The 14,607-nt window shown below is 41.5% G+C and overlaps 1 protein-coding gene across 15 annotated transcripts in view; it reads left to right on the top strand.

The window, feature by feature from the left end:
• ZMIZ1 (zinc finger MIZ-type containing 1) overlaps positions 1 to 14,607 on the top strand; it is a 479,832-nt gene that overhangs the window by 416,429 nt on the left and 48,796 nt on the right. For 14 of the 15 annotated variants that reach the window (XM_073596822.1, XM_073596823.1, XM_073596818.1 and 11 more), the window contains 4 exons: positions 11,583 to 11,727; positions 11,952 to 12,066; positions 13,715 to 13,932; positions 14,207 to 14,408. In XM_073596822.1, the coding sequence (XP_073452923.1) occupies positions 11,583 to 11,727; positions 11,952 to 12,066; positions 13,715 to 13,932; positions 14,207 to 14,408 (680 nt within the window). Of the gene's footprint in view, positions 1 to 11,082; positions 11,200 to 11,582; positions 11,728 to 11,951; positions 12,067 to 13,714; positions 13,933 to 14,206; positions 14,409 to 14,607 lie in introns of those variants that run through there. The other variant, XM_073596828.1, reaches the window with a different exon arrangement.

Below are 14,607 nucleotides of genomic sequence, written 5' to 3'. Positions count from 1 at the left end.
TTACATAATACTGACCCTTGCACTCTGCATTACATAATACTGACCCTTGCACTCTGCATTACATAATATTGACCCCTGCGCTCTGCATTACATAATACTGACCCCTGCACTCTGAATTACATAATACTGACCCCTGCACTCTGAATTACATAATACTGACCCCTGCACACTGCATTACATAATACTGACCCCTGCACACTGCATTACATAATACTGACCCTTGCACTCTGCATTACATAATATTGACCCCTGCACTCTGCATTACATAATACTGACCCCTGCACTCTGCATTACATAATACTGACCCCTGCACGCTGCATTACATAATACTGACCCCTTTGCTACATAATAATGACCCCTGCACTCAGCATTACATCATAATGACCCCTGCATTACATAATGCTGACCCCTGCACTCTGCATTACATAATGCTGACCCCTGCACTCTGCATTACATAATGCTGACCCCTGCACTCTGCATTACATAATGCTGACCCCTGCACTCTGCATTACATAATTCTGACCCCTGCACTCTGCATTACATAATTCTGACCCCTGCACTCTGCATTACATAATTCTGACCCCTGCACTCTGCATTACATAATTCTGACCCCTGCGCTCTGCATTACATAATATTGACCCCTGCACTCTGCATTACATGATACTGACCCCTTTGCTACATAATAATGACCCCTGCACTCAGCATTACATCATAACGACCCCTGCATTACATAATGCTGCCCCCTGCACTCTGCATTACATAATGCTGCCCCCTGCACTCTGCATTACATAATGCTGACCCCTGCACTCTGCATTACATAATGCTGACCCCTGCACTCTGCATTACATAATTCTGACCCCTGCACTCTGCATTACATAATTCTGACCCCTGCACTCTGCATTACATAATTCTGACCCCTGCACTCTGCATTACATAATTCTGACCCCTGCACTCTGCATTACATAATTCTGACCCCTGCACTCTGCATTACATAATACTGACCCCTGCACTCGGCATTACATAATACTATCCTCTGCACTACATAATACTGACCCCTGCACTACATAATACTGACCCCTGCACTCTGCACTACATAATACTGACCCCTGCACTACATAATACTGACCCCTGCAAACTGCACTACATAATACTGACCCCTGCACTCTGCACTACATAATACTGACCCCTGCACTCTGCACTACATAATACTGACCCCTGCACTCTGCATTACATAATACTGACCCCTGCACTACATAATACTGACCCCTGCACTCTGCACTACATAATACTGACCCCTGCACTCTGCACTACATAATACTGACCCCTGCACTCTGCACTACATAATACTGACCCCTGCACTACATAATACGTAATACTAATACATAGTACTACTACTAATAATAATACATATAGTGTGGATAGAGGAATTCTATCCAATATTTTATGTAATGCACTCTGAATTACATAATACTGACCCCTGCACTCTGAATTACATAATACTGACCCCTGCACACTGCATTACATAATATTGACCCCTGCGCTCTGCATTACATAATACTGACCCCTGCACTACATAATACTGACCCCTGCACTACATAATACTGACCCCTGCACTCTGCATTACATAATACTGACCCCTGCACTCTGCATTACATAATACTGACCCCTGCACTCTGCATTACATGATACTGACCCCTGCACTCTGCATTACATGATACTGACCCCTGCACTCTGCATTACATGACACTGACCCCTGCACTCTGCATTACATGATACTGACCCCTGCACTCTGCATTACATGATACTGACCCCTGCACTCTGCATTACATGATACTGACCCCTGCACTCTGCATTACATGATACTGACCCCTGCACTCTTCAAACTGTTCCTACCTATAAAAGGGGCCCTGTTGGGTTATTTAAAAAATTGCTCTGCACCTTGGTGATTTTTGGTCTTCTATAATAGGTTGATCTCCACCTCCCCAGGTTTTCCTACCCCTGTTCTTTAGTATTCCTCTGTAACCTACTTAATTATTTTGTGAGGTGGGGGAGGGGTGGGGGACCTGATTCAGCATGGACAGTAATTGCACACGACTAGAAGAGGAGAGGGCTATGACAAGGAGGGAGGGGCTGTACTAGGGAATTAGTCAAATGTGTTTGCAAGTTCAAAAGCACATTGCAAATGAATACAAAATTGTTTAAGGAAAGGAAAAATGCAGCAAGTAAGCTTTTAAAGTACTTGACTTTTCAGTGCTTGTTTAAATTGTGACAGTCTATCTCTAATTCTCCCCGAAATGACATGTGAAATGTGGCTGCATCTTGACTTTTAGTTTTTCGATTGTTGGGGATGGTGGCATCATCTACTAAGTAATAATAGTTCCCTTTCCTGCACACATAGTCTTGTCTGCTGGAGGATGGGAGTGAGTCATTTTCATAGAGCATCTCCTGTCTCTGTGTCACTCTGTTCCCCTGAGGATGCTGCCTTCTATTTTTATACTAGTGACACATGTCTGAGCTGGGCGCTTTTTTTTTTTTTCTTCGGCTTTTTGATGTGATAAAAGTGGGCATAATTTTCTATAGAATTTTTTTTTTTTTTAATCCAGTAGTTTATCTGCACCTGTACATTTATTGTGGGATTCAGGCATTATGTCCAATGCTGGTGGTGACGTCCTGATAGACACTGATTTATTTAATTTATCACTCATGTCGCTGATTTTCTGACTTGTTACAGAGCTGTTGGATGCATTTTCAGTCCATCTACATATATAGTAATCGTCTTTCTGTCATCTGCTCCTGTGTGTGCTTTAAATGTTATCATTCAGTGCAGTCAAATGCAGCACACTTTTATTTTACCCAATTCAGCAAAAGCAAAGGACATCAGAATAAAGTGTACGTCTCCTTGTGTCCGCCCACCCCTGCACATGACTGCTGCATTTACCCCCCCCCCCCCCCCCCCTTTCTTCTGTAGGTGGATGTTATTTCTGGTCCTTGCTGTATTATCCATCCAACAATCAATTCCATCGCCTGCCAACCAGGCCTAGAGGAGCCGTCTGAGGCACTTTGCACGTCACTTGGGACATTCTCCTGTCTTCCTTTGTTTCGTGACCTAATTGGTCTCGCTGTCAACAGTAGCCAGGTATTAACCTGTTAATTCCTGGACGCCAGTGGGGGGGGGGGGGGGGGTATAGCAAGCTTTTACACTCCAGTCTTTGCTACCAAGGTGCATGAAATCCAACTTAATCAGTATAAGAAATGTCCACAAATTATGATTTTTTTCAGCTACAGAGCATTGAATATTCAAGATCTATGAACAGTTGCATGCGTTGTTACTTGGTATTCTTTGAGTTGTGCTCATATTCACCTATTTTGGGGGTTTAAATTGCTCATTGTGTCTGCTGAATGGTCCAGTAATGGCAGCTGGCCAAACGTGAGCTTTTTTTGAAGCCCAAATCCAGGTAAATTAAAAAATTCACACTTGCAGAGGGGTCTCCCCCCACTACAAGGTTTAATTGCTCATTGTGTCTGGGGGAGTTTCACAAGAGGTTCTATCACTTATCTGATTCCTCACTTCAGCAAGCTCCAGCACCATCCATTTCTGCCCAAAGCTCCATTCTGTGTGCAGAGTCTCCCTGTCATCACATACAATACAAGGTCCTCAATCCTGTATGGTATACTAAGGAGGCGAGAGTGAGACTGGAGCCAGGCACAGCTTATAGAGGCAGAAGTGGGAGACCAGATCTATTGTGAACTTAAAGAACAGTGCCTGTAACTACAGAGGTCAGTACAGGCTTGTTTTAAAACCAAACTCTGGGCTGCATCTAAATTTACCCATGCAATGAGTTCCCTCCTGCACTGCATGGGTTAAATGCTGGTTTGGGTTGGCTGGAGGGGAATACGTACAAATACTTACCTTATTCCTCACTCCCACAAGCTTCCTCCTCTTCTTGCAACAGGTCCCCCGGTTGGTCAGAGCTGTCTGATGGCATCTTGTACAATGCAGGACCTGCCATCCTGGATTGCACAGGAGGACGTGAGGGCAAGCGGAGGAGAGTATGTATTGTACTTATTTATTCCCAGCCAAACAAGCATTTAACTCTTGTAGTGCCGGAGGACCCCATGGCATGGGTAAATTAAAAGCTGCCTGGAGTTGGGCTTTAAAGCATTTTTAGTGCTTGTTAAGAATACATAAATATTTGAATAATCATAGGCTGGTCATAGTTCTAATTTATAAACATAGGCTTGACATAACATACGTACTAAGATTAGGAACTGTAGGATCCTTTGGGAAACAAACAGTAGCAGACATTGGTGACCACTTTCTGTATATGCCTAATCCTACTAAAACTTCAATTGCTATTCTTGAGGTGCCATTTGTCATGAAGTGTAAACCCTGATATACAATGACCGCATCTGATTGCCATCAAGTGAGTGATTTTTATTTTTTTAAAGATTTATGTATGTCTTTTTTGTGGTCAGTATTTTCTTAAATAACTAGCAGTGTAAGCCTTACTTATGGAGAGCCAGATGACCTCTTTTGGCCGAATGTCTAAGATTGCCCTGCTTATATTTGTCCTCAGGGTCATGCTGTGACCACTCGTGATCAAATGCTGCTCTGTTAAGTCTAACGTGCTAGCAAAATGAGTACACATCTGTTTGTTTCTTGATCTGATGATTATCTGGATCAGTGATCCTTTTAGCTTGATGCACTTTCTGGTTTTTTAGGCCTAAATGGGCTAATGTGCCATCAAATTTCACAGTAAAAGTGCCGCCTATCTTGCTATTTCTCACTCTATCTTCCAGTCAGATGGCCTCAGTGGTCAGTAAAGGCGCGCTCACTGGACAGTACATGGAAGTTGATATTAGGAGTGGGTCTGTCATGCCAATTCAGGCTGCCTTCTGGAAATGGGTCAGAGACCTAGTACAGGTGTGTTATAATTGCGCTTTAGGGCACTTTCACACTGATGCGGTGTGGTTTTCCCATCGTACAGGTGCAGAGCAGTGTACCAGCGGTTTTTATGCGGGTTACCTGCGCTTTGCCATAGACTTCTATTACATCAGGTGGCTTTGGTGAGTTTTCTGAAAGCGCACCAAAAGTCTTGCGTGCAGGAATTTAGATGCACTTTCAGAAAACACACCAAAACCACTCAATGTAATAGAAGTCTATGGCAAAGCCCAGGGAACCCGCATGAAAACCATGGGTACACTGCACTGTGGAAAAACCACACCAGATCACGTGAATGCGCCTTTAGAAGTGTCAGAATCCCTTGTCTCTATACTAGTTCTGGGTTAATGACTGGGACAGCATTGAAACCAAAGCATGACAGCCAGAGAACTAGCATTCTTAAAAGGAGATTTAAGCCATCACAGCCTCCATTATTCTTTCATGACCAATTCCCTTTAGCCATTAAGTCAGGAAAAATCAGCCCAAAGTAACAAAGTGCAACTAAATCAGAAAGCCACAAAATAATATTTTTGACTAGTAAGGCCTCTTGTACACGGGCACCTGAAAACGCCACGTTTTCTTTACTGATCTGAATGCAGCACATTGTTTTTAATGGGGTCGTACACACAGACGTGTAAACTTGTGCTGCGTATAGATCAGTTGTTGGTTAGTTTTTGTACACCCCTATACAAGCAAATACGCACATATGCCGCCTCCCCTCGATTTAAAGAAAGCTTGAAGAATTTTTATGCGTGTGTACACATAAATACACGCACATAGTATACAGCCCATTCTCACCTTTGTTTTCTGCCAGGATTATCCGATGTTCATACATCAGTACTGTGTGTAAGTACCCTGAAGGTAATAGCGGGCACCCTGTGACATTCACTTTTTGAATGTTGAATGGAATGGGTCATTTAGTCAAGTAGTAGTTAATAACAGCAGTAGTAGTTCTGTTATAATGCTGGCTATAGATGAACAGTTCCCACTATCTGTTTGCTGAATATCTGAGTTAACTTAGGCGACTTCTCCAGTCTGACTTTATTTTCTTTGTACATTTTAAGAGCAGAGTGCAACCCATGTAGCATGCATAAACTGTAAGCTGGGTTTGAAGTTTAGTAAAGCAATGTCTGGGGCTCACATATAAACACAAAAATATCAAGTGCCCCTACCCTGATATGTTTACCAGTGAGGTTTGTCTTGACTTGTGTTGCTTTCAAGATAAAAGGAAGCTTAGTAGCAAAGAAGACTGAATGATAAAGACACTCAAAGAGTTGTTGGAGATCACAGCTCAAATCCCAGTGCTCTCCCTGTATGACCTTGGGAAGGTTACTTTCTTCTATGGCCGATGTACATCTGGCTAGTGGTTCTTCTGTTGAAGATCTATGATGCGCTCAGTAAACTTTTGTCAGCAAAATATTGTACTCAGCATTTTTAATAGGGTAACATGTTTAGCAGGCCCATAAGAATAAATGGTAACACAATTAAGCACTTCCAATGTTTGCCACTTCTCACTAAGGAAAATTTACATTGTGGAAATTCCTTGGTACTTAACGTAATGCTGCAGTCTAGTAGCAAGTACCATTAGGTGCCCGCTCCTAGTACCCCATCATTTTCTAGAGCTCCAGAACAAAGGGTAATACTGCTGGTTATGGGGGAACACATGAGATATGGCCTTGCCCCCCACAATTCAGTGCATGATCAACGGATCACTAGGCTTAAGCATGTTCTAATTGGGGCAGTCTTGCTTAGCCTGGTTTATAATGACTTCCGGCCTTCACCCTTCTACATAAAATAATTAGAGATCAAGACCAAAGAAGGGCTATAACCCCCATCAGTTCTTTTTTATGGGGGGGGGGGGTTGCCCTCTATGTCCCATTGGGAAGATCTCCATACATTTCCAGTCCCATAACCAAAACTGGAAGTGTGAGGGAATACTTGTGTCCCCATTTGAAGTTTTCCCTCCATTATTGTTTTGATGTAAGTCCAAAATTTGGGATTTTCTTTCACTTTCAATGATAATGGTAAACAGGACAATTAGGGTGAATTTCCCTAAAGGGGCACATACAGCAATAAAAATGGACAGCTGTTCTAATCCCTCTCAACCCTAAAGAAAGTTTTGCCTTTAGTTTGCACTTTAAATATTTCTTAAGTTCAAACTGTGTTTACATATAATATTCCTTTATCTGTGTGTCTAGTATTTGTCTGCTTTTGCTAAAAGTGAAAAAATAGAAAAATACTAGAGGTGCACTGAATGGAAATTTTGGTGCCGAAACTGGAAATGCAGGATGCATTTAGCCAAAAACGGAAAATGACAGTTTTCTAAAAAAAATATATATTTTTATATATAATTTGTATTATATTCGACTTTTTAATGGATAGCATGAATTTAAATAAATTTCTTGTCGGCAATTATTGACCCCTTTAGTGCAAGAAAAGCTCAAGAAAAATGCATCCCTTTAAAGTCTATGTATGTCTTCACATTGGTCCATTGCGCTTTCATTGTGGTGGTAAAAATCTTGTTTGCTGCATTTTTGGTCAGTTAAAAAAACTGCACCAAAAACGCACCTCCCCGTTTAAAATGCATTGAAAATACAGCAAGAACGCATCAATAACTCGGCCATGTTGTGTTTTTGATGTGGTTTTTGAGTCACATGACCTATGAAAAACACACCATAAGCACAGTAAAATGGTGGTAAAATCGTGTGCGTCTCGGTGCCATTGTCTGCACTTTTTTCTCTTATCGGCAAAATGCCGATAACACAATTTTCACCGGATATGTTTCGGGGGCCGAAAATTTTGTGCGTCTCTAAAAAAAAAAAAAAGTTGTGGATCATCTTTATTGACATTTTTTATGTTCCATTTAAAATCAAAACATGCATTTTTTAATTTTGGATAGAGTATGGAAGGGTGGGGTTTAATTGCTGTATGCGACTTATCTTGGGAACCCCCAGACATTCGTTTTCTCTATGTACCATCAGCTAAAGTATATGTGAACCCTCACCTTGTAAAACAACCCATGCAATTTAAAGTAGAAAGGCAAAATGTTTGTGTATATTTCTATATAGGAAAAAAAAAAGATAAATACTTTTTTTTTTTTTTTTTTTTTTCTCTTTTTATGAGTGATCAAATGACTTCTGTTCTCAGCTGTATAAGGGGCTTGGAGAGGTGGGGGTGGAGACTGTGGGGGTGGCGTGTCAGCAGGAGTGCCGTTTCACACCAGCACAATTCCCGTGCAGGTTCCCACATCGCATAGAACTCGCAGGCAGTTCACACTGCCCTATGCAAACTGCTGCAGGTGTCAATAGAATGTTAATGACACCCCCAGTTCGGTTCGCATATCGAAGTGCAAACTGTCAAATGGTTCAGGAATCGGATCGTATGGATGTGAACACCCATGCAATCCGATTCCAGTGCTGACCAAAAAAGTGTCCTGCACAATTTTGGTGTGAATGCGATGCAAATTCAGCCATACGATATGTATAGCTGAATTTGCATCGCACAGACCTTGCATGTTATCTGCACAGCAGCGTGGTGCGAATCACATGCAATGTCAAACGACGCACCAGTGTGAACCCAGCCAGAGGCAGAAAAACAGCAATACACTGATCTTCTGGGGGGCGTGTCAGCACAAGTCTTGGACTTTGGAGGACAGGCAGGCTGTACTCCCAGCACAGCCAGAAAGCTGACAATGGTGGGATGCCTAGCGTGGAAGGCAGGAGGACTGGCAGACACAAGGGAAGCAATGCAAAGAGAAAAGGATACTTTCTAAGACATGACACAACGGACTCACATCAGGAATATGAAATGTTGGGATAACATACACCTAAAATTACACAGCTACAGAAGCACTGTTCAAAGTGGACAATAGAACACTGGTTATTGGTTATGATCTTCACTAAACACTGTTAGTAACACTGATACCAACTCTTAGTGAGCAGAGTACTAGCACTGAATGACTTAAATGGCTTTTTATGTAGAGGAGTTAATGAAATGAAACTATGGATCTGTCTGTTAATAAGGAAACAGGCCACTGATTATCAATCTACAATGGAATCCTACATATCCAGGCAGGGAGGTGTGGAGCTGTTCCTCCACCATTCAGTGAACAGGTTTAGTAAGGGGCATGTAGTGCCCCCTTAAGAGGCCTCTTTCTGCCCCTTGCCACCTCTATTTATAGTTGGTGTGTAAAGGAGAGGCTTGGTTTCATGCAGCCCCAGTACAAGTTAATCAGCCATATGGTGTACAGAGAGGAGTCGGCTGTATACCCATCTCGCATGTATATCCACCCAGCTTGAAGCTTTGGAGTATGCAGTCAGCTTCTGTAAGCATACAGCAGGAGGGGGAGGGGAGATGGGAAGTGTGACCCCCCCCCCCTTCTCTTGTACTAAGCAGCTTTAACTCATTCCTGACATGCTAATTACCAGCTGTAAGCAATGCCATGTATAACCAAGAGATGGAGTGGAAGGATTTCTTTTTTTATTTAACTTAATATATGTATGCTTTGACAGTTCATAATGTACCATCTGACAGCCTCTAATGTATTTCCAGGCTCTGCAACTCATTAAAAGCATTTTTTTTCTAATTATCTCTATTCACGAAGAAACAGTTTTTGTATGTTATCATGGCCATACATGATCACAACATGTGTGTTACAGTACACAACCCTCTGTAGTAAGATTTGTAGATCTACACAGGATCTATACACAGGTTTAGGACATCATGTCTGTGTGCAGAAAACCTGAATTATATGTATGGCTCTCCTATTTGGGGATGGTGGGAATTCTAGAACTAGAAAAAGAAGTCCTCAAATGGAAATTACTATGAGCAGGTTTTCTGAGAAAACCTAAATCTATCCATCGTATAATTACAAAAATATATATTCTTTCTTTTCCAATAACTACAATTCATCAATATGAGACACACAAAAAAAAAACCGTAAGACCATGTTCCCTGTAGGACATCTCCTTGATCAGCATGTTGTTTTTAGGATGAATATTTGGGGACAGAGAAGACACAACCTTTTTTCATGTTGGATTTTTTTGTCTGCTTTGTAAATACTGTCACATCCCACTTCCGCATCTACCAGTATTAGCACAACATAACCACCAGACCTGCGCTGACAGTTCTCACAGATGACACCTTGGATTGCTTTCCCTAGAAGCATCTACTTCTTCCTGATCCTGGAATACATATTCCTTGCAAGGCTCAAACAAAGGCCAATGTACAGGCTACTAGTGGCTTTGATCACTGTGTAGAGGGAGTTTTGAAAAACAATGTTTCATTTATAGAGTGCAGATTTGCTATTTTTTTCTGTTGCATTTTTTCTTATTTTTTTTTTTTTTGCTTGGCAGTGATATCTGCTATTTTTTATTGTTTGTTTTTATATTTGAAAATATACCTGTTACAACTCCATAATGATGTTTATTATCTATGCAATTCCTTAACTGCTAGAAATCTGCTGGTGTGCCGAGGGCAAAGCTAATATATGATTATTCTAGCAACAGGGGCTCACTTTGTAAGTCTATAAACTGTTTGGAAGTTCTGATATGCACGTATTGCCCAAGTCTAGGTGTGTGTACAAAGTGTACACAACAAGTGGTATTCAACCCTATGACACTATGCCCTCTAGTGGATTATTTGTGATGTGCTTCTGGAATAAATACATCATCGCTTAACAAGACCTGTAAACCATTTATAGCGTTTTGTTTCATTTTTTTGCCAAGCTGGTAGTAGAAAATCGAGATTTCCTTCTATGTGCCTTTTTATGATGATGCATTTTGGCAAGTAGAGTAGTTGTGAGCATTATAAATAAAATTTGCTTGTTAAAAATAGCTAGACAGATGCATATTCACTTTTATTTTTTGTGATTTTACTTAGATGCTTAGATTATTATTATTATACAGGATTTATAGAACACCAACAGTTTGGGCAGCTCTTTACAACATGAGGGCAGACAGTACAGATGATCGCAATACTACCTTCTGCCAGCAGTGAAAGAGTAGCGTGGAATAGAGGCATAGTCTTTGAATTGCAGCCGGTGGGGATTGACATCTGTAGTATGATCTCTATATCTGCTCTGTAGCAATGTACGCCACTCCCCTTCTGTTAGACTACATCATTGTCATTGTTATTGTGTACGCTGTGCTGCTGCCTTTCAGCCTGCAGGGAAGAGGCAGCAAGTGTGACATTACGAAGGCGCGTGCGTGCGCTCCCCAGTGTCTGCTATGGTCCTGTTAGCCGTCTGTTTTTTGTCTGTACGTTTTAGAGGCACATGTATCACGCTGAGCCTTAGCTTCTCTCCATCCCTTTATTCCCCTTCTGCATTACTTCTTTTTAAACACAAAAAGATGGATGACACAATGCACTGTAATGCTAGCTGTAAATCTGTGGGATGCCAGATGGTGCTGTGGTAGCAGCTTTATCACACCTGCACTGGACAAGATGGAAATATGGCTTTGGCTTCTTTCCATTAGGGAGATAAAAAGGAAATGGTGGCATTATTGCACCTTGCTGTTATGTACATCTTCTGTACAAAATTGCATTTTATGAAGTATATAGGACAGGCTGTTATGTGCTGTTTAATCTGTTTTATGTAAAATTATACAATAAATGAAAGTGTAACTCTACCCTTTTCCAGCCCTCCTTTCTTCGTGGTGTGAAGAGCTGGGAAGGCTTCTCCTTCTACGTCACCAGAAGAGCAGACAAAGTGACCCTCCAGGGAAACACCCCATGCAGCCCCCCATGAATTCTTTGTCCTCTATGAAACCATCTCTGTCCCACAGGTAAGTAGACACTTTAATATCGCAGTGATTTTTGCATGCATGATAACTGCAGACAGTAAAAAAAAAAAAAACTTAATAGTTGATCGCCTATTACACACTTACACATACATTCAGAACTCTGTGTCCTATTTATTTGAATAATGTGGAACTTTCCATAGGCTTGGACAGGTAATAGTTTTCCTACTTGCCATGTACTTCATTTTTCATTTGTTATTATTTTGCAGTGATGGATCTTTCCCTTATGATTCTGTCCCTTGGCAACAGAACACTAGTCAGCCCCCAGGTTCTCTTTCAGTGGTTACTACAGTTTGGGGGGTCACAAACACATCGCAGAGTCAGGTAAGTTAACTATCTATGATGAAATTTTTTTTTTTTCTCTTACGTTCATTGACACACAATTCTTTCTCATTCTTGACCATAGAGTTATATCCCTGCCTACAGGAGTAGAACACTAGGCAGAAAAAAAAAAGAACACAGCACCACCTATAGGCAGTCCTAAGTGGTGGTCAACCCTCTCTCTGCCATAGGCAGCAGGTAGTGAGGAGTGTGGACTTAGTTTCCTGATGGAGTCTGTGGTTCCGTGGCTCTTATTTTTAAAAAAAATGGGAAAGCATTAGGCGCATGTTACACATTGCTCCAAGAAAGATGCAAACAATATGAAAATACCTAAAATCAGGCAGAGAGAGGTTACACTCTCTAGACTGTATTGCAGTCTGTCTTCACCAGGAAGGATTTCCTTCTTCCTGGGAAACAGGAAGCGGGCAAGTCTGTGGTTTGGGGACACAAATCAGTAAAAACAGCGCAATGGTTTATCCATTCCTCTCTGTCCAAAGTTTTATACATTTGCCAGGAGTTGGAATTTAAAGTGTAGGTTCAACTTTACAGAAAATCCGTAAAGTAAACTTACACTGGACCCCTCCTCATCTCACCTGGTCACGCTGTACCTGAGGCCGGCGATCTCCCACACTGACACATCGTATCACCACTTTACCGGTCCAGGGATTTGAAATCCCCACGACTTTCTCTCCTCCAGTGCTGACAGGACGAGCTACACGGATTCTGATTGGTCGGCGCCACCAATCAGAATGCCTCCTATCCGTACCGCTAAGAGGTACAGATAGGAGATTAAGCCACGGGTTATTTCTTGTCCCCGAACCGGTAAAGCGGCGATACGATGTGTCAGTGGGGGAGATCGCCAGCCTCAGGTACAGCAGGACCAGGTGTGATGGGGAGGGGGTTGCAGTGTAAGTTCACCTTACAGATTTCTTTGTAAAGGTGAAATTACCCTTTAATGTTTGTGTAAACCAGTATGTTTGGTCTACATTTGTGAACTCCTCCCAAAAAGGGAAAAATAAACTAGTTACACTACATACAGGCCTAGAAAGGCAGAGAGAAACATGCAGCAACCTGTGTCAGAATCTGGTTTTGTGACAGCAGTAAACTGATCAGGCTGCCAATCACCTGACTTCTTGTGGAGTGAATGAAAATCTAGGGCTAGGGTTAGGATTTTTCTTAGGACTGAAGTTATGCCTATACATGAAAAGGATTTTTTTTTTTAAAGCATTATGTTTCAGCTTTAATTTGTGTATTAAAATGTGAAATGTAAAAAGTATACTGTGCAATAAAAATTGTTCTGGGTGTTAAATTGTATTGAAGTTTTAGTGACCAAAGGGTTAAGTAGGTAGGGAACAGGCACCACAGTGGCCTTTGTGGGTGATGGCCTTCTCATAAATAGTAATAAAGGAGCGGGTCATGTAACAGAGGGCTGCTGGCAGCTAATAGGTGCCAAGAGGCATCTCAAGCACTTCTAGAACACCGACCTAGTCACACCTGTTATCTCTTTTCCTATATTCAGAAATGGAAAGGATATTATATTGAAAATGTTGTTTTTATGACTTCGTAGGCAAGGATGTGGTTTGGTCTTTTATGCATTCATATTTCACTTCAGGTATCAACAATATATGTTAACTATATATTTTTTTTCCAGGTTCTGGGAAACCCAATGGTTAATGCAAACAATCCTATGAATCCTGCTGGCAACCCCATGGCATCTGGCATGAACAACAATAGTGCTGGCATGAATTCTCCTCAGTTTGCTGGGCAACAACAGCAATTCCCCACAAAGGGCGCATCCAACCAGCAGTATATGCAGCAAAGCATGTACGGACGTCCAAATTATCCAGGGGGAGGAGGATTTGCGGGCAGGTAAGAATTCAGATTGTACTGCTGAAATAATGCGCTATAGCCTAACTTTCTGATCTGTGTCTGTTGCTCTACTCTGTCATTAGAAAATAACACACTAGTATAATGCACATTACTTGTATGCATGAGATCTTTTCCTTCCAGCATTTCTAGTATTTTTATAGGCTGTGTTGCCTTGTATGTGAAATATGTTTAGCCATTTAATGTTGGGTTATGGAACATTACTTGTTTTTGTGTCTTGTTTTCCTAAAAATGTAAGTAAACTGTCTTTTCCCAGCTATCCTGGTGGACCACCCAATAACCCTTCTGGAATGGGCATCCCACCTCATTCGCGACCACCCGCAGATTTCACCCAGCCAGCGGCGGCGGCTGCTGCAGCTGCTGTTGCTGCTGCAGCTGCTACTGCTACCGCTACAGCAACTGCCACAGTGGCAGCGCTGCAGGAAACTCAGAATAAGGACATGAACCAGTATGGCCCAGTGAGTTTTTTTTTTTGCTGTTTTTGCTTTATACGTTTTTTTCCTTCTATATGTTAACCATGAAAACTTGTGTATTTATGTATATTTAAATTTGTGAGTAACTTACATTGGAACAAAAAAAAAATAGAACAAATGTATTAAGTTTGAGCTGAACCATTTAACCAATTGACATGCCAAAATAATCAATGAATGTATATTT

This window comes from Aquarana catesbeiana, linkage group LG08, assembly GCF_042186555.1.
Source record: "Aquarana catesbeiana isolate 2022-GZ linkage group LG08, ASM4218655v1, whole genome shotgun sequence".
NCBI lineage: Eukaryota > Metazoa > Chordata > Amphibia > Anura > Ranidae > Aquarana > Aquarana catesbeiana.
The sequence above is the reverse complement of the archived record's forward strand: the minus strand, read 5'-3'. Positions and strand labels throughout refer to the sequence as shown.